This window comes from Hemiscyllium ocellatum, chromosome 5 (assembly GCF_020745735.1).
Source record: "Hemiscyllium ocellatum isolate sHemOce1 chromosome 5, sHemOce1.pat.X.cur, whole genome shotgun sequence".
NCBI lineage: Eukaryota > Metazoa > Chordata > Chondrichthyes > Orectolobiformes > Hemiscylliidae > Hemiscyllium > Hemiscyllium ocellatum.
The window spans coordinates 16,723,222-16,743,657 of NC_083405.1; the positions used below are offsets into that span (position 1 = coordinate 16,723,222).

General features: G+C 38.7%; 1 protein-coding gene across 5 annotated transcripts in view; it reads right to left on the reverse strand.

Moving 5' to 3' along the window:
* Window positions 1-20,436, reverse strand: part of LOC132815624 (triple functional domain protein) — a 547,994-nt gene that overhangs the window by 135,830 nt on the left and 391,728 nt on the right. For all 5 annotated transcript variants that reach the window (XM_060824568.1, XM_060824569.1, XM_060824567.1 and 2 more), the window contains one exon: window positions 6,979-7,222. In XM_060824568.1, coding sequence (XP_060680551.1) covers window positions 6,979-7,222 — 244 coding nt within the window. The remainder of the gene's footprint in view (window positions 1-6,978; window positions 7,223-20,436) is intronic.

Genomic DNA, 20,436 nt, shown 5'->3' on the forward strand with positions numbered 1-20,436 from the left:
ATGCATTCTTTCCATATACTGGGTCCATACTTTGACGGCAGGATCAAACAAGTCAAGCTTCCCAAGTCATGGCATGATGTCAGAAATGCTTTCTCGAACTCAAAGACAATTGTTACGAGTGAATTTCTTTAGGAATGTGCTTTTCACTCATTGTCACTGAAACTACTCCAGAGAAGCTGGTATCCTGTCATTAAGTTACCGTTCACTTAGAGTCATACAGGCATAGAGATGTGCAGTCCTACTTATCAATGCCGACTAGATATCCCAACCCAAGCTAGTCCTACCTGCCAGCACCTGGGCCTTATCCCTCCAAACCCTTCCTATTCATACACCTATCCAGATGCCTTTTAAATGTTGCAATTGTACCAGCCTCCACCACTTCTTCTGGCAGCTCATTCCATACACGTACCACCCTCTGCGTGGAAATATTGCCCCTTAGGTTTCTTTTATATCGTTCCCCTCTCACCTAAAACCTATGCCCTCTAGTTATGCACTCCTTTCCCCGAGGGAAGAGACTTTGTCTACTTATCCTATACATGTCCCTCATATCTTTATAAACCTCTATAAGGTCAAACCTCAGCCTCTGACGCTCCAGGGAAAACAGCCCTAGCCCATTCAACCTCTCCCTATAACTCAAATCCTCCAACCCTGGCAACATCCTTGTAAATCTTTTCTGAACCCTTTCAAGTTTCACAAAATCCTTCTGATAAGAAGGAGGCCAGAATTGCACACAATATTCCAAAAGTGGCCAAACCAATGTCCTGAACAGCCGCAACATGACCTCCCAACTCCCGTACTCAATACTCTGACCAATAAAGGAAAGCATACCAAACACCTTCTTCACTATCTTACCTACCTGCGACTCTACTTTTCAAGGAACTATGAACCTGCACTCCAAGGTCTCTTTGTTCAACAACACTCCCTAGGACCTTACCGTTAAGTGAATAAAGTCCTGTTAAGATTTTTTTTCCCTAAATGCAGCACCTCACATTTATCTGAATTAAACTCTATCTGCCACTCTTTAGCCCAGTGGCACATCTGATCAAGATCCCGTTGTAACCTGAGGTAACCCTGTTCGCTGTCCACTGCACCTCCAATTTTGGTGTCACCTGCAAACTTATTAACTATGTCTGATAAGGTCACATCCAAATCATTTATATAAAGAACAAAATGTAGTGGATCCAACATCGATCCTTATGGCACTCCACTGGTCACAGGGCTCCTATTTGAAAAACAACCCTCCACCACTGTCTTCTACCTTTCAGCCAGGTCTGTAGCCAAATGACTAGTTCTCCCAAGTATTACATGAGATCTAACCTTGCTAACTAGTCTCCCATGGGGAACCTTGTCGAGCGCCTCACTGAAGTCCATATACATCATGTCCATGACTCTGCCCACACCAATAATCTTTGTTACTTCTTCAAAAAACTCAATCAAGTTTATTAAACATGATTTCCCATGCACAAAGCCATGTTGACTATCCCTAATCAATTCTTGCCTTTCCAAATACATGTACATCCTATACCTCAGGATTCCCTCCAACAACTTGTCCACCACTGATGTCAGGCTCACTAGTCTATAGTTCCCTGGCTTGTCCTTACCACCTTTCTTAAACAGTGGCAACCTCCAGTCTTCCAGCACCTCACCTGTGACTATCGATGATACAAATATCTCAGTAAGAGGCTGAACTATCTTACACATGGAAAGTCCAGCTTCTTCAGATCCAGCTGTCAGAGTGACCAGAACCTCTGACAATCGTTTTTATGCGTCTATCAGACAGGGATCCCAGATTGGACCAGATTAACAACCCCCATAAAGAAACTCGTTTTTTATGAGGTTCACCTGGATGACCTCATTACAATCACTGTAATACAGTTCTTTGAGAAAGCTTGGTGAGTACAATTCTAAAATTTTAAGAAAGCAAAGAGTTCTGAGGCTGGATAATAAGGCTGTCAATAGCTTCAGTGGATTCTGAATGAGCAGTTTCAGATTTTTCTGGCAAAAACCTTCCCAAACTATTGAAAATCATAGACTTGTAAACATCAATGGCTCTAGGGAATTGGACCCTAGTTCTTTATATTTCAAAGAACTTCCAAACTGCCCACAAGGGAAAATACAACATTAGCCAGAGCTCTTAATGGTCAATCTCTGGATTTGACATTTTCAGTTCTGACTCAGCCCAACTGTGAAAATATCCTCTTGGGCCACATATAAAATATAAACATTGTTAAAAACAACATACTGTGTTAAACGGACTGCATGATCCTCCCTTTGGAAACTATTTCATTCTTCAGCCTCTTACAGTTCACTTGATTTTTGTGCATTTTTGTGGTCCTTTCCTTTGACCACTTTATCTTCCAGTTATCTTCCCATTCATAATCATTATCATGTTACCTGATTCTGGGGTCAAGGTAAACTTTCGTTCAGGCCAAAAAGTTAGTTCAGGAAATAAAACTGCCAAAAAATGGTGAATTTTCTATCAGCTTAAAGTTTGAAGAAAAGATTAATATTATATTTTGTGTTGAAAAGATATAACCATATATCAAATTGCTTTAAAAACTGCTTCAAACTAATTTAAAAACTGAATATATTGGGAAGTTGAATTAAATGGACTGGGTAAAGTATCAATGCATATGGATACACAGAGAATATAAGTTTTGTAGCTACACTAATGCAAATACAAGTTGCTGTTCTACTTGTTGGGAGAATATTTCATAAATCCTTTAACTCACAGGCAATTGAATAATTTGCTTAAATTTCTATAGGAATGACAAAACTCCATCCATTTCTATTTTTTAAAAATATACCAGTTTGGATCTGTCCATTGTCAGTGGTTTAAGCTTCACTGACTGAGGCAATAGTCTGCAACAGTATAGTCAACATGCTTAAAAACTACTGTGATTTAAGAAAACTTGGCAAAACTAGTATTTTGAATGGGGACAGGGGAGAAGGTGAAGAACTATTATAATTAGCTTCTACCTATTTCTGCAAGGATGCTGGAGAAGCAGAATGAATAATCATAGTAAAGAATATATTCTAGGAATTTCTGCGATTGAATAATGGCAGACATAGTCAGGAACTTCCAGGATTCAAGACCACTGTTTCAAAGAAGCACTAAACCGTCCAAATAAATAGTCAAACACCACATAATTCCCTTTATGGATGTGTAAATAACAGTTGAATTAAAATAATTAATAGGCTTTGTAGACCAGCTCAGCATTTGCAAAGAAATAACATTGCAACACAGAGTTAATAAACCATCCAACAGACTACACAATAGAATCCTCGTTTTAAAATGTCTCTAAAGCAAAATCATCTATTTGAAAAGCTCAAATGATGTCTGCACCTTACGGCAATTGTATCATAGCTTATAATATATATCAACCAATAGAGTCTTGATGACAAACTAAAATTTTGATTTCAATTTGTTGAATTTGAGTGCTGTATTCTCTGGATAAATACTCTAAAGCATCAGAACATTTCCATAATGTTAGTTAACTTAATGGTCACTTATTATTTCTAAAAAAAAATCTATCATTAATCACTATTATAAATATGTTTAACTTATCATACATCATTACACTAAAACATGCAATGCCGTTTGAACTTAGTTATCAACTCCACATCAGCCACTCGCTATGGTTCAGCACTCCACTGAAGAGCTACTACCAAATGGGTCCTACTCTATGGGAGTAGTCTGTAGTTTTGCAATGAAATAGCCAAAGGCAGGACTGTAACATGGAGGTTTGCTATCTAATCCTCCAAACTTGGGTCACAAAAATTCCTCAACACAGGAATGTGGGTGGGAATCCCGGAACTGGGTTCCACTTGCCATTTTAAAATTTCTCCCACTTCTTGACTGTCATAGTGCAGGGGGGAGGTGTTCAGATTTTTGGGACATTGGAATCAGTTCTGGGGGAGGTGGACTATTACAAATTGAAAATCACACAACACCAGGTTATAGTCCAACAGGTTTAATTGGAAGCACACTAGCTTTCAGAGCGACACTCCTTCATCAGGTGATAGTGGAGGGCTCAATCGTAACACAGAATTTATAGCAAAAATTTACAGTGTGATGTAACTGAAATTATACATTGAAAAATTGATTGTCTGTTAAGCCTTTCATCTGTTACAATACAACGATAGTTTCACTTCTTTCATGTGTAAATCACAAAACCTTTTTTTTAAAGTTGCATTCTCCAAATCATTATTACAAATTGGACAGTCTACATCTGGGCCGGACTGGAACCAATATCCTTGGAGGTATTTTTGCTAATGCTGTTGGAGAGGGTTTAAATTTATGTGGCAGGGGGATGGGAACCAAACGAGGTGGTTAGTGGACAGGAAGGAGGTAGTAACTAAAGCCTGTAAGGAACGAGATAATGAAGTCAGCGTGACTAAGGGGAAGTGTAGGCAGGGAGCACAAAGGGACTGGTGGTCTGAGGTGCATTTGTTTTAATGCAAGAAGTGTAGTAGATAAGGCAGATGAATTTAGGGCTTGGATTAGTACCTCGGAATATGATGCTATTGCTATTACTGAGATGTGATTGAGGGAAGGGCATGATTGGCAACTAAATATCCCAGGATATCGATAGTTCAGGCGGGATAGAGAGTGAGGTAAAAGGGGTGCAAGAGTTGTCCTATTGGTCAGAGAGGATATCACAACTGTGCTGAAGGAGGGCAATACGAAGGGCTCGAGCAGTGAGGCAGTATGGGCAGAGCTCATAAAAAGGGTTCTGTAACAATGTTGGGGCTGTACTACAGGCCACCCAACAGCAAACATGAGATTGAGGTACAAATATGTAAACAGGTTATAGAAAAATATGGGAGCAACAGGGTGGTGGTGATAGAAGATTTTAATTGTCCCAACATTGACTGGGATTCACTTAGTGTTAGATGTCTAGATGGAGCAGAATTTGTAAGGGGCATCCAGGAAGGTTTTGCAGAGCAGTTCATAAATACTCCAACTCGGGAAGGGGCTATACTAGACCTAGTCTTGGGGAATGAGCCTGACCAGGTGGTTGAAATTTCAGTAGGGGATTACTTTGGGAATAGTGATCACAATTCTGTAAGTTTTAGAATACTCACGGACAAAGATGAGAGTGGTCCGAAAGGATGACTGCTAAATTGGGTGAAAGCCAACTTTTGCAAGATTCAGCAGGAGCTGGGGAATGTGAATTGGGAGCTGCTGTTTGAAGGTAAATCCACATTTGATATGTGGGAGGTTTTTAAAAAGAGGTCAATTAGAACACAAAACAGGTATGTCCCTAAGAAAATGAGGGATAGAATGGCAAGATTAGGGAACCATGGATGGCAGGTGAAATTGTGAGACTAGCTAAAAGGAAAAATGAAGCATACATAAGATCTCGGCACCTCAAAACTGATGAAATTTTGGAAGAATATCAGGAAAGTAGGACCAGTCAGAAACAGGGAATTAAGCAGGCTAAAAGGGATCTTTCAGAAATACTTTAGCAAGCAGGGTTAAGGAAAATCTCGAAGTCTTTTATCATATATAAGGAGTAAGAGGGTAACTAGAGAAAGGGTTGGCCCACTCAAGGGCAAAGGAGGAAAGTTATGCATGAGGTTAGAGAAAATGGGTGAGTTTCTTAATGAGAACTTTGTGTCAGTATTCACCGAGGAGAGGGACATGGCGGATGTTGAAGTTAAGGACAAATCTTTGATTGCTCTAGGTCAAGTTGGGATTCACTTAGTGTTAGATGTCTAGATGGAGCAGAATTTGTAAGGAGCATCCAGGAGGGTTTTGCACGCAGTTTGTAAATACTCCAACTCGGGAAGTGTTGGGTCTTCTAAAAGGCATTAAGGTGGATAAGTCCCTAGGTCCGGATGGAATCTATCCTGGTTTACTGAGGGAAGTGAGAGAGGAAATAGCTGGGCCTTTAAGAGATATCTATGCAGCATCCTTGAACATGGGTGAGGTTCCACAGGACTGGAGAATTGCTCATGTCCCCTTGTTTAAGAAGGGTAGCAGGGATAATCCAGGTAATTATAGACCAGTGAGCCTGGGAAGATACTGAGGGATAGAATCTACTTATATTTGGGAAAAAATGGGCTTATCAATGATAGGCAGCATGGTTTTGTGCAGCTTAATAGAATGTTTTGAGTAGGTGACAAAATTGATTGATGAGGGTAGGACTGTAGATATCATATACATTGACTTCAGTAAGGCATTTGAATACGGTCTACAAAATCATGGGAGGTACACAGGGTAGATAGCAAGAAGCCTTTTCCCAGAGTGGGGGTCACGAGTTCAAGGTGAGAGGGGAAAAGTTAAAGGTAAATATGCATGGAAAGTTCTTTATGCAGAGTGTGGTGGGTGCTTGGAATGCACTGCCAGCGAAGATGGTACAGATAGGCACTATAGCAGCTTTTAAGATATATCTAGATAGATGCATGAATGGGCAGGGAACAGATGGATAAGAATCCTTAGAAAATAGATAACAAGGTTTCGATAGAGGATCTGGATCGGCGCAGGCTTGGAGGGCCGAAAGGCCTGTTACTGTGCTGTAATTTTCCTTGTTTTTTCCTCAGATGAAGGCATGGAAATCTGGCTTTATAAATCTGGCTAATTGGGTTCAACTGAAAATCAAAACAAACAAGCATTGAACAAAATTATTGTTTGTTGTCAAGCTGGTTTGAAGTCAGTAAGCTCAGCTTGATTGATCAGATCCTGCAGGAGCAAATTACTGCAGGTGCTGGAAACTGTACAGAAAACAACAAATGCTGGAGATCACAGTAGCTCAGGCAACATCCGTGGAGAGTGAACAAGGTAATGTTTTAAGTCCAGCTCTGATGAAGAGTCATCTGAACTCAAAATGTTAGCTTGGTCTCAAGTCCATGGATGCTGCTCGACCCGTTCTGATCTCCAGCATTTGTTAATCAGATTCTGCACTATTTTCTTCCAAAGTAATTAATCAAAGATAACCATAATGTAAGATGTACTATAATTAATTATCTTACCTTTATGATTGAAAATGCCCTCCATTTCCATACTGCTCCGTGAATGTGCAATACATAGAACACTGCTGGGAACAACTCCTTCTGCAGCGGGGGATCGATCAGTTGTCCGGACCAGGCACCATTCTGGCTTATCATGAGGCCTCTCTAAAACTTCCACTGTTTGACCCCGGCGAATGCTCAGTTCATTGCTATTGGTTGCTGAGAAGTCATGGATGACGACTGTTAACTCGCACCCACCAGATAGCTATGAAAGAAAAAAAACACAAAAATGACGCAATATACTGATAGTAACAAAAGTAAAACCTACCAAATCTCCAAAACTCCAGTTTGATAAAAGTTTAACTAAAAAAATCAGATGTGAGTCCGTTTTATACATTTCTCCCAGTGGATCTTGTCAAAGTAAAATTTAAGCTGAAGAGGAAATTAGCCAGTCAACACAATGATCTCAGATATGCTGAAACTGGGCCTCGGTGGAGTTATGTCATGGGTAAGTGGCAATGCCACATTAACATTTCCTTGACTACAACAGTGACTATACTTCATTACTGTAAAGTGCACTGGCATGCCCTGAGATCATGAAAGGGAATATATAAATGCAATTTGTTTTATTCTTCATTCATTCACTGACATTTAATTTACACAAGTTATTTGCTCTCTTTGGGTCAGTCATCATTTTAAGGTGTCAGCATTGGCTCAGAGGTAGATCTGTTGCAAATGAGAGAGAACACTGTAGATTCAAGTCCCTCTCCAGAAACCTTGCTGACTCAGTGTATCACTGAGAGAGTGCTGCAACATCAGGAGATGAATATGAATTTTATACTGTCTCAGTGAATACAAAAGAATCCATGACACAATTCAAACAATAGTCGAGTTCTCCTTGTCAATATTTATTTTTCATCCAATGTCTCTAAGAGAAATGGCCTCATCACTATTCCACTACTGGTTGATGGACCTCATTGTCTATGTTTTTTACATAATGTGACAGAGTTCAAGAGAAACTTTGTTCAGACAGGAATAAGAATGTGGAATTTAATAATACATGGATTAAGGTAATAAATTTTAGGGGCAGCTAGATAATTTCACGATTGATAAATATGCTCATAGAGTGAGATAGATTATACATGGAGTATAAACACAGGCAGAAAGCTTTAAGGCCAAAGAAAACCTGCAAATTCCAAGTTGTGAATGGTGTTGTATTAAGAAAAGTTTATCAAAAGTCTCTCCGTCACCACCCATTTAAACTCCCCTTCCCACTCCCTCTCTGAAATGTCTATCCTTGGTCTCCTCCATTGCCACAGTGAATCAGATTGCAAACAACACCTCATCATCTGTCTGGGCGGCCAAAAGCCCGGAGAATTCAACACTGAGTTCTCTAATTTCAAATAACCTTCCCACCCATCCCCCGACTCCCTTTCCAATCCTGCCATCTCCCTTCCATCCCTCCCACCGACCCCTCCTTCCAGTTACCAACCAGATTCATTCCACATATCAACCTACCAGGTAGTACCTACCACCTGTATTCACCTCTCACCAGCTCATCACTCTGCTCCTCTCCCCACCCATAACCCTCCCTCCCCTTTATCTATAATTCCCCCTACCCCCACCTCCATTCCTGAAAGCGGATTATAATTGAAATGTCTGACTTCCCCACCTCCTGATGCTGCCCGACTTTGCTGAGCTCATCCAGCCTCTTGTGCGTCTACTTTAGATTCTAACATCTGCAGTTTGTTTTTGTCTCTAACCATACTTTGTCGCTTTAGCTAGACGATTTATCTAATTTGTAAATAATTGAGGTTCCAGCATTGATCCCAGTAGCACACCACTCATTACATCTTGCCAACTTGCCCACTTGCATCTATTCTGCTTTCTGTTAGCTAGCCAATCTTCTATCCATGTCATTACAAAAGTAAGTTCCCTATTTCAAAATAACACTTGATGCACCATCTTATCAAATGCTTTCTGGAAGTCTAAATACAGTAATCCACCTTGTTCCCTTTTATTCACCGCATGTGTTATCTTCTCAAAGAACTCTAATAGAGTGCTAAACATGGTGGCCCTTTCACGAAACCAAATTGACTTTACCTGATTGTCTTGAATTTATTCAAATATCCTACTGTAAGTATTTCAATATTAGCTTCTAACATTTTCATAATGGCAGATGTTAAGCTGGTTTGTAGCTTTCTGCTTTGTCTCACATCCTTTCTGAGTAGGAGAATTACATTTGCTAACCTCCAATTTAATGGGAAAATTGAGAAATTGGAAAATTAAAACTAGTGCATCAACTATTTCACTGCCGACTTCTCTTAAGAGCCTAGGATGAAGTCCAGACAGACTTGTCAGCCAAAAACTCCAACCATTTATGCAAATAGTATTTCTCTGATAATTGTAATTTTCTGGTGTTACTCAATAACCTCCATTTACACATTTGTCACTGCTCCTGGAATTTTACGTGTATCTTTTACAATAAGAAACAATGGATAATACCTTTTTTCTTAGTATGAATTCTCCAGTTTCAATAGGAACACTGCTTCATGTGTTTACTCTGTTCATCTTCAAATGTTTATAGAAGCTCTAAACATATCTTTGGAATAATAGTTAGCTTGCTTATGTACTCTAACTATTTTCTTTCTGTATTAATATTTCAGCCACGCTTTGTTTTTTGTTTATACTTTTTGTCCAATCTTCTGTCCTGTCACCTGTCTGTGCAGAATCATATGCTTTTTCTTCAATTTTGAGACTATCTTCATCATTTCTAGTTAGCCACATATGGCATACCCATCCCTTGGATAATTTCTTACTCGTTGAATGCATCTATTCTGTATATTGTAAAATATCTCTTAAATGTTTGCTAATGCATCTCTATAGACCGATCTTTTAACCATAACTTGCCACTTAAACAATTTGCGAAAGGCCAATTAAAAATTAATTGCTTTTTATGATTTTATTCATAAATAGTCAATGAATGCACATAATCAAGTTTCACTTCAATCAAAATCTCAATAATTATACCAATAAAAAAAGCCAGACAATTGCTAATTATGGGTTTGCTTGATTTTTCCTGGTCACCTTTTTCAAATCTGATCAACTCTGTGCTTCAGGTAAGTGGCATTCCGCTTACGTGGCTGGAATTGCCTTTATAGTTCAGCTGGGTGACTAATACGTGCGTCCTATTATCTTCAACCTCACAATCAGAGACAGCTTGACATCTTAACCATGAAATAACAAACCAGTTTACCCACCTATAAAGCGGGATACATATCCTACATATCTGAAACCTAAATTTCTTTATAAAAGAAACAGTTTTAAAAATGTGTGTAAAACATGACACGACCATCAGTTTTGTCAAGAGTACAACATAAACTGTAATGGTGGTTGTTTATGAACATGTTAGGAACCACAATCTCTCTGGTGCTTACATTTTTCAAATTTAGTGTATGAAAGATGTAGGGTTTCAAACATGAACATAATCGGGATGACTAATCAATTCGAAGCATGAATTTCAGAGATTGAAAGCTGTTTTCAGCGATATATTTATAATGATACAGCAATATCTAATAAATCATGCTGCCAATGTTTGGCAATTCAATTGCCCCTTAACAAGCTACTAATCAACCAGATCACAAAAATTGTAACGGTCGCAACATTTTTATACATAGAAAGATATTAGATGCAATAAAAGGCTTTTAAGATCATAAGAGATATCAACAGGGTTATTGGTCTTTTTCCTAGATGGAGGCTTTAAGGACTGGGGCATTTTGTATAGTGAGAGGAGAGTGATTTAAAAAATACACGAGGAGCAATTTCTTTCCAGAGGGTGGAATGAACTTCCTGATAAATTAGTGGAAGTGGGTACAATTGCAATGTTTAAAGTGTATTCGGATAAGTACATGAATAGGAAAGGTTTGGAGGAATATGGGCCAGGAGCAGGCAGATGAGATTAGTTTTGTTTCAGATGATGTTCAGCATGGACTGATTGCATCGAAGAGTCATGCTATATGTCTCTAAAGCTAGAAAGAATTACTGGACACAAAACATTAAATCTGATTTCCCTCCACAGATTCTGCCAGATTTGTTGAGTTTTTCCTACAATTTCCATTTTTGTTTGATTTCCAGCATCTGCATTCTCTTGGTAAGGTACTAAATGTACTGGCATGGATTTCATTTTCTTTATAACAAGCAACATTATTGCATATTAAAACCTTAAAAAAAGGAACATCCTCAGTGGAATAAGCCTAAGCACTTTATTTTCACATTTGAAATAAGACTGAAGAATGGTGACAGATTTCTAAGTGACCTTTCAATAACCAAACAGAGATACAGTTGCATTATTAAAAAAGAGAAAATATATTCTTGGAGCTTCCACCTAGTAGAGGTGATTTTGAGATGTGGCAATTTCACCAATAGCTACTTAAAATTGCAAATAAGATGCACTAGCTAGAAATTATGTCTAAAAAACTGTGACATTTAGACACTTAACACGTTTGTTGCTATAGCAGCAATGAAGAACAGTATGTGGACAAATTAGTACGAACAAAGGAAATCCATATTGGAACACTACAAGTTTAACTTGTTTTTTGCTATTATTTCAAAAATTAAACATTAAAACATTGGTATTAGAATGATCAATTGGTGTGCAGAGCAAAGCAAGTGAGAAAAAGGAATTACATGGGTTTCACATATTATTACACAATCAGAAGTGGATTTTTTTGAATGCAGTGACAGATCTTACATGCTTTTTGCATAATCTAAAATACTGCATTACCAATGTACACAAAATGCTTTGCTAGATTTACTTCCATATACACAAGACCCACAGTTCATGGCCATACAGAAATGTACATAACATATCAGATAAAGTCAAAATTAGTGAGGATTTTAAAATGTGGAAGGGAAATAAGAATGGATGACAAGGTTATTGAATATTGCTGACTTTTTAAAACTTAATCTCTACTTAAGATATTGCATTTGAATATAGCCATGAACTGTAGACTTTATGTACACGGATAAACCTTGCAAAGCATTTCACATGCACTGGATCTGCAATATTCTATTTTAAGCTAATGGTATACAAAATCTGTTACTGCATTAAAGACAATCTGTGTTTCAAAAAAAAGATTATGGGACTGATCAGATAGCCGAGGGAATTTAATACATGCTGCGCTTTTAGATGTTCAAAAGGTGTTTGGTAAAATACCTGACTCATGGTTTCTAACGCTACATGACTTAATTGTATGTTAGAGAAGCCTTTGCAGCACACAAAGACAATGAATTTGCAGATGGGAAGTGAAGGGTTAGATGACATATCCCACCAGGCAACAGCATTAACAAGCTGCCTCTAATGTAGGAACACATTGCAGACAATCAGACAGAGACTAATGAAGCCAGAGAAAGATACATTAGAAGTGGTGGTCAGCAATTTTGTTAAATAGGAAGATTTCAAAGGTGTACAGGTTTAAAATGAGGACTTCAAGTTTTGGGATCTTAAACAGCTGCCGATGGTGGAACAAAGGAAATAAGGACTGGTTAGGATGCAGGGGTTGAAGGAATGCAGAGTTACTAGAGAGTTGTAAGGTTGTATATCAGAGAGATATGGAGGGGAAAGGTTACAAGGGATTTTAATACTGGATAATTTTAAAATCTAGGTCTTACTGAACCATGACCCATTACATGTCAGCAAAATCATGAGGGGGGGTAATTAGGATTCCGTGATGAGTTTAAAAGTATTTGTAAATTATGAAAGATGTAAATAGGATGACAGTGCATTGGGTGAGCATTAATACAAATGTAAAACAGATATTTGCAATCTGAAATAAAGCAGTGAATGCTGGTACTACTCAGCACGTAAGCCATCTGTGCAGACAGAACGAAGTTAACGTTTCATGTGGTGAACTATCAGAACTGGAAAAAGTTGGTGTTAAATAAGTAGAGGGCTTATGCCCGAAACATCGAATTTCCTATTCCTTGGTTGCTGCCTGACCTGCTGTGCTTTAACCAGCAACACATTTTCAACTGTTAAATAAGTAGAGTTGAGAAAGGTTTGGGAGACAACAAAATGTTAAGACTGTAATAGGGTGGAGAGATTAAATGACAAAAAGGGATGACACTGCTTGGCCAAGGCAGCGGCACTGGAGCAAATCAAGAAACAAAAGATAAGTTTAGCGCATAAAAACAGTAGTCATCACTAACTGTTGCTATCTGAAAATATGGGGGTAGGGGTTACAAACTGAAACTGTTGAATTAAATGTTTTACGTGCCTAACTAAAGAGAGGTACTTCAGTTCAATTTAATTGAATCAATGTTGGAAGTTGCAATAATTCAAGTCAAAGCAAGAGTGAGGTGGGAAATTAAAACACTAAGATGTGAAGTGCGGAGTCTGCTTTCTGATTGAATCTAGTGTTCCACAAAGTAGTCCAACCTACATGCAATGCCCTCAAATTAAAGCCATGATGTGGAGGTGCCAGTCTTGGACTGAGTTGGACAAATTTAAAAATCAGACAATACCAGGTTTAGTCCAACAGGTTTATTTGGAAACACTAGCTTTTGGAGCGCTGTTCCTTCATCAGGTATTTGTGGAACAGGATCATAAGACACAGAATTTATAGCAAAAGATTACAGTGCTATGCAACTGAAATGATATATTGAACAAACCCAGATTGCTGTCAAGTCTTTTATCTCTTAGAATGGGTTGCAGGTTTCAGCTTATTAATGTGTAAATCTCAGAACTTCTTTTAAGTCATATTCTCGAGATAACTAAAGGTTTTATTTGAAAAAAGTGACAACTCAGCTCAGGCAATGCATTAAAGCCATGAGGTTAGAGTCTGTCTGTATCCCAATCTTGAGTCAGACTGGTTCTGTTTCCAAAGTAGGGATTTATAAAATGTTATATGCCTTGACTGCCTGCAGATTGTGCACTTTTTGAGGAAAATAGAATGTGCCCACAAATATAATTCTGCAAATGCAAATTCAACCCCATAGATTTATATGTGTGTGCATGAGAGAGAAAGAGAGAGAGTGAGTGTGTGCATGTGAGAGTGAGTGCACATGAGTGTGTGTGTGCATGCTTAGTAGAATGTGAGAGTGAGTGTGATGGAGTATAAGCCTGTGAGAGGGTGTGTGTGTGTGTGGATGTGAGTATAGGGGTATGTATGTGTGTATGAGAAACAGCATGTGTATGAGGGTCTGCGTGACAGAGTGAGTATGGTTGTATGTGTGCTTGTTTGTATGTGAGTGGGGTTACCTGTTGTGTGGCATGAACCCAAGGTCCTAGGTGAGGCCATGTTACGGGTGCCGAACTTAGCTATCCTGAAGGCCGACTTCGGAATACACAAAAACACAGAGTGGCAACTTCAGTACCCATGAATATGACCTCATCCGGGACCTTGGGCGCATGTCACACTACAGGTGACCGCACTGCATTATTACACACTGTTACATACTCTCACACTCATGCAGACCCTCTCTTATACACACACTCTTTCTCATACACACACACATACACATCCCACACTCTCACCCACACACATCTTTAATACATTTTCTGAGCTGAGATGTCACTTTTTTAAATAAAACCTTAAGTGATCTCAAGAACGTAAAATTAAAAGAAACTCTGGCATTTACATATTAATGAACTGAAACCTGCAATCCATTCTAAAAGATGAAAGTTTTAACAGCAATCTAGGTTTGTTCAATATATTGTTTCAGTTGCATGACTTTGTAATCTTTTGCCATATTTTCTGTGTCTTATGATCCAGCTCCACAGATATCTGATCAAGGAGGAGCGCTCCAAAAGCTAGTGTTTCCAAATAAAGCTGTTGGACTATAACCTGGTGTTGTGTGATTTTTAACTTAAAGGAGATTGCATCGTAAACAGCAGCACACTCAACTGAAAGAAAGGCACATAAAGGCTATTTTACTTGGAAAGAATGGGAAGGGGATTGCTTGCTATTAAGGAGTGGATCAGAGGATATGTGTGATCTATTTTACATGGTGATAGGGAAGAATAGGATAAAATAGGTTTGGTGATGGAATCGCACTGGACGTAGCAATGCCAAAGGACAGTTTGTAGAATATAGAGGCTGGAAGATTAGAAAGCAAGGCCAATGAGTACTCAAACATGATTCTGAGGGGGATATGAAAAGTGAGTACAGTATTGCTTAATATGAAATGGAATGGTTGAGAACTATGACAGCTATTGTGTGGGGGAATGCTGGACTGAGGAAATATGAAAACAAATCCAAAGCGTTGTTACAGAAGGTGGCATAGTCAGAATACATGTAACTGAGTTGGAGAAATTGGGATGTGGGAATTATGGATTTTAGTTCTAACAGGTTTTGGGATGGAAGAAAGCATGCTCAAGTTATCTACGAGAATCAGTGGGTCATTCATGAGTAGAAATGGAGGACAAGAAAATTTCAAAGTGGAGCAAATGACTGTGAAAGATTAAAACTAAAAGCCAAGTTCATGAAAGTTTCCAGATTAGGATGAGAGAAGGCCAAGGTACAAATATACTGGAATGAAAGGTGGCACAAGAGACCTATTTATGACTGGAACCAGGTAGGCCTCCAATTAAGAGACTTTTAGGGAATACTCAGGCTGCCCTGTAGGGTGATGATGACACAGAGAGGGACATCAAAGGCCAAAAAAAAGTTAAACTGAAGGTGAAGGAAGTTATGGATGTAGATAGAAAGAGGTTGGACAAGGTGGGCTGGGATAAGTCTCAAGTTGGAAGAAATCATTTCAGTGTGCAAACAGGCTGAATCAATGAGTCCATCAAGGTATCCCGTTTATTGATCTGGGGATGGAGGTATAAGCAGGTCTCTTGTGTTTGACTGGCCAGGAAGCTCGATGGGGAGGGATAATCTCCAGGGGAGATGATGTGGGCTTTTATGAGGGTGGAGGCAAGAGTTGCTGTCAGACAGCTAATCATTAGCCTTTGCAAGGTAGTGGTTGGTTTGCCAAACAAAAACAGTGTACCCCCTTGTCTGCATCTTGTCATGCACTTCCATTTATCCATTGGCTCCCAGCAGAACAGAACCTGTAAAGTCCCTCCTACCATTTAGTATACTGTATTTGCTACTCACAGGGCAGTGACTGCCGTGTAGAAACCCTACATTTAGTCTGTAAACATAACCCTGTATTTTCAGCTTCCTACTAGTTTCATTTCCCACCCCACTATCCAGAGGACAGCGACTTTTATCACTATCTCCTTGAATTGCACCTCATGTTTCAATCAGCACTTTATTGCCTCCTGACTCAAAGTTGAGTGGAAAAGTTACATTTCATAACCTTTGGCCCCATTTTCATCAGACATCAACTTCTGATCATTTTATTTCCTGTTTATATCTCTGGATACATCTTTTGTTTACCGGTACCATTGTCATCTCGCTGTTTTGCACAATTATTCCCATTTTCATTTAATTCCCATGACTTCTACCTCATCACAGCCTTTCCTTTCATTTTGCTGCCTCTCATTGTTCTGCTCTGTAACTGATTAGGATTATGGTATTAGGAGCAGACAAAAATTTGGCAGATCAATTATAATGTGGCAAAATGTGAGTCTATGCATTTTGATGGAAAGATAGAGGGGTGATAATTAGCTAAATGAAAAAAAAGCCCACAGAAAGGTGCAGCAGGAATCCTCGTTGGATTGTACTCATTGGAGTTTAGAAGGATGAGTGATGACCTTATTGAAACACGTCAGGTTATTAGGGAACTTAACAGGTTGGGTACAGAAAGGTAGTTTTCCCTTGTGGGTGTGTCCAAGGCCAGCAGACATAACTTCAGAATAAGGGGGCACTCTTTTAAAATAGAAATAGAGGAATTTCTTCTCTCAGAGGATAGTGACTTTGTGCAATTTGTTATTGCAGAGGGCTGACAAGACTGGGTTGTTAAGTATGTTCAAGGCTGACATCAACATTTTTGATCAGTGAGGGAACCGAGGGTCATGGGAAAAAGGCAGGAAAGTGGAATTGAGATTATCAGATCAGTCATTATCTCACTGAATAGCAGAGAAGACTTGGTGGACTGAATCTGCTCCTATGTCTTCTGGTCTTAAATGAATATCAATACGGCAAAAGTGGGTAACATTTTGAATGTGGAAGCATGCTGTCTTTGTAATGGAGAGAATATGGTGTTGAGTCATATTCCAACAGTGACTATACTTCAAAAGAAAATGGCTGTAAATGACTAAGTTAGAATTAGGTATGGGGAAAATGACACTAAAATCTGATCATATAAAAATGGTGTAAAGGATTATGTGGCTAGGCAGGAAAGTAATGTTACGGCCACATCAGAGTGATTGTGATCTTGATGATGGTGGAGCAGGCTCAAGTGACCAAATGGTTTTCCCATGCTCTTATACCTTAGGTACTCACTGATAATCAACAAGGCGTAATGCAAAAGACATCAACAGCAGATGACAGCTGATATATGACATTTCAGGTGGATGTGCAGCTAAAACATCTTGGTATACATGAAAAGAACATTAGCTGGCAGATTTTGGTACTAATTAAGAATTAGTATAATACTTGTTGTAATGTGGCAGGGTCGGAATGGAGTTAGCTAAGAGATCGGTATCTGTCCAGTTCTCTTTGCCATCTTTGTTAGTTGTCCAGTTGAAAGTCTTTCCACTTATTGATGCTACAGTGACTTATGAGGATGCTATAACTTTAGATGAGAAAAATGGAACACTGACAGATCTAAAATAAGGGCATGGTCTGGAACTGAAAATGATGATTTAAATGCTGTTTTATGCACAGATTTAGTCAAGCACGTCTATGCATGTTGCAAAGCTTTAGACTATACAGACTGAATTCTGAAGGTTCATTCGCAGTGCTGAGAGGGTAATGCAAATAATGCTTAATGATAAAAAGTGACACTCTCTGTATAAGAACCAAAACTACTAGTACTAGTACAAAGTTTTGTTATAGAAGACGTTGCTTAAGCCTCAGTTAGAATGTGATCATAAGATGTAGGAACAGAAATAGGCAATTTAGCCCAAGAATACCATGAGGTGATGTTATTTATAATTCTGGAAAACCAAATGATTAAGTTATAGCAAAAACATTTTAAGGCAAGTATGGAATTGGTCTGTTCTGACAGAAAGGATAATCAAGTACACTGCCTGACGGGCTACAGATTCACACCAGTGATGCAGGCCAATTTTATCTCCAAAGTTTATCTTCTGTTACTATTGGGGTTCTTGATGGCTTGTGGAGGATATCAAAAATAGGAAACATGTAAAGCTTAGATTTTCTAGATTTTTTATATTGGGGCATGGGAACTTGGTTTCTGATATACATCAAGATTTCATCACAGTAAAAAATGTTACCATGCCAAACCCATTCCAATAATTTGGCAAATTTTAGGAAGCAATACCTCATGTGACTAATAAGTAAAATATGACAGCTTACAAACACAATAATATTTACAGTATAACTTTATTTATCTACAGCTTTACAAAATGTTATAAGTGACATTGTTCTTCTTTGCACCAAACCCCTCTCTCAGATTTTTCATGATGGACGTTCTTTGCCTGACCACTTATGGTAAATGATGAATTTTAACATACTAGTCAGGCTAAATTTCCTCCATCCTCAGAAAGATGCTTCTTCTCATTCATATTCCTTGTGTGGATTTGTAGATTTTGTTAAATCAATTGTCAGTGTGGTTCTGTACAAGGTGATTGTCCTAAAGTCATCTCCAATCAACAGCAAGTTGAACAGTATTTTCTATAGTCCAGGCCTGCCAAGGCCACAAAATTGAAGGCCAGCACTAAAGACTCTCTGACCTCTAGACAAACGTGTCAACCTAGCTCAAGATATTTAACTCAAAATCATTTTCTTTTAATTTAATGTCTTAAATAGAATGCTGAAAATTTATTCCCCCATCGCCCTGTACCTCATGGATGTTCTAAATATCTGATATGAGCATGGTTGTGAAAATATTCCACAAAGCTGTGGAAGCTAAATGGTTCCATTTGAAAGGCATAGTAATTCTAATAATGCAACTCTCTTTCTCTCATACACAAAAATGTTGCCAATAGAAACTGGAACTCTCCATGTTCAATATGAATGAGTCAAGGTCTGAGAACAGATTAGCACTCTGGCTCCCAAAGACAGCAAGTTTGAATTCTTGAACATATCTTTAAATTGCTCTAGGAATTTGGGAAATACTGCATTGATTGTTCATGTCAGGGTGTAAATTTCTTTTCAACTCCCACAGTTCTTATGGTAACAGCACATTTAAGCTAGTATGGGATTTCAGATTAGTGACCCAGAAGCAATGAGGGAAATGCCAAGTCAGGATAGTGTGTGACTTAAAGGGAAATGTGGAGATAATGGTGCTCATACATTACTGCTCTTACTTTCTGTGGTAGAGTTCATTGAGGAGGAAAGTGCTTTTGAAGTGCTCTTAGTGAGTATCTGCAATGTACCCTGTAGATCGTACATAGTGCAGCCACAGGAAGCCGCTGATGGATGATTGAAATCTGTGTCTTGTGATGATGCACCAACAAGGTGAACTGCCCTGTCCTGGGTGGTGCCGACTTTCTTCAATGTTCCTGTGGCTGCTTCTATCCAAACGAGTGGTGAATATTCCATTACAACCTTGAGCTTTGCAGATGGTGGAAAGGCACTGAAGGTGGTTAGCCACTTGTTGCAGAGTAGCCAGTAAGGGAACAATATCATAGCATATAAATTTAATTTCTTAAAATCAATAACAATTTTCATTTATATAGTAAATTCAATGTATAGCAATGTCGTAACTAAATGTGTTTACTAAAGCATTACGCAAAGACTGGGACTGAGTAAAAGCTACCCAAAGTCTGTTTGAAAAGGTGAGTTTGAAGGAGCAAAAGTTGAAAAGACTTTTAGGTAGTGAAGAAATTCCATTGTGTAGGAACCAGCAAATGAAAGCAAAGCTAACGAGCTTGGCAGGAAAGTACACAAAAAATAAATCAGAGTCAGAGAAGTAGTGTTCCTGGGCAAGGGGGTTGTTTGTATTGACAAGAGGAGGTCACAAAATAGGGAAAGATAAGGTCATGAAATAATTTAAACATGAGACAGAGGATGATGATTTAGGGTAATGTAGTCCAATAAAGGCACTGAAACTGACTGTTCAGAATTTGGTACAGTATATAATAGAGGCAGTAGAGTTAAGAGTGACTTGTAATAGATGTATGATAAGGGTGACCAAGGGTTTAGCAGAGTCATAAAGTCTAGAGATGTTGACAAGTCTTTATGATGAAAAGGAAATGGGGTCAAAAACTCAACTAAATATGGGGGAGGGATAAACAGAATGGCTTAACCTAACACAGCAGCTATAGAGGAGGACTGCAATGGTTGGGGAGAGGGATTCAGTTAAAATGTCAGCGAGCATAGGCACAAGGGAAGCTTTGGTAACTAACAATTTAGTTTAAATGGGCCAAGACAGCAGCAAGTAGATCTGATGCGCAAAGTA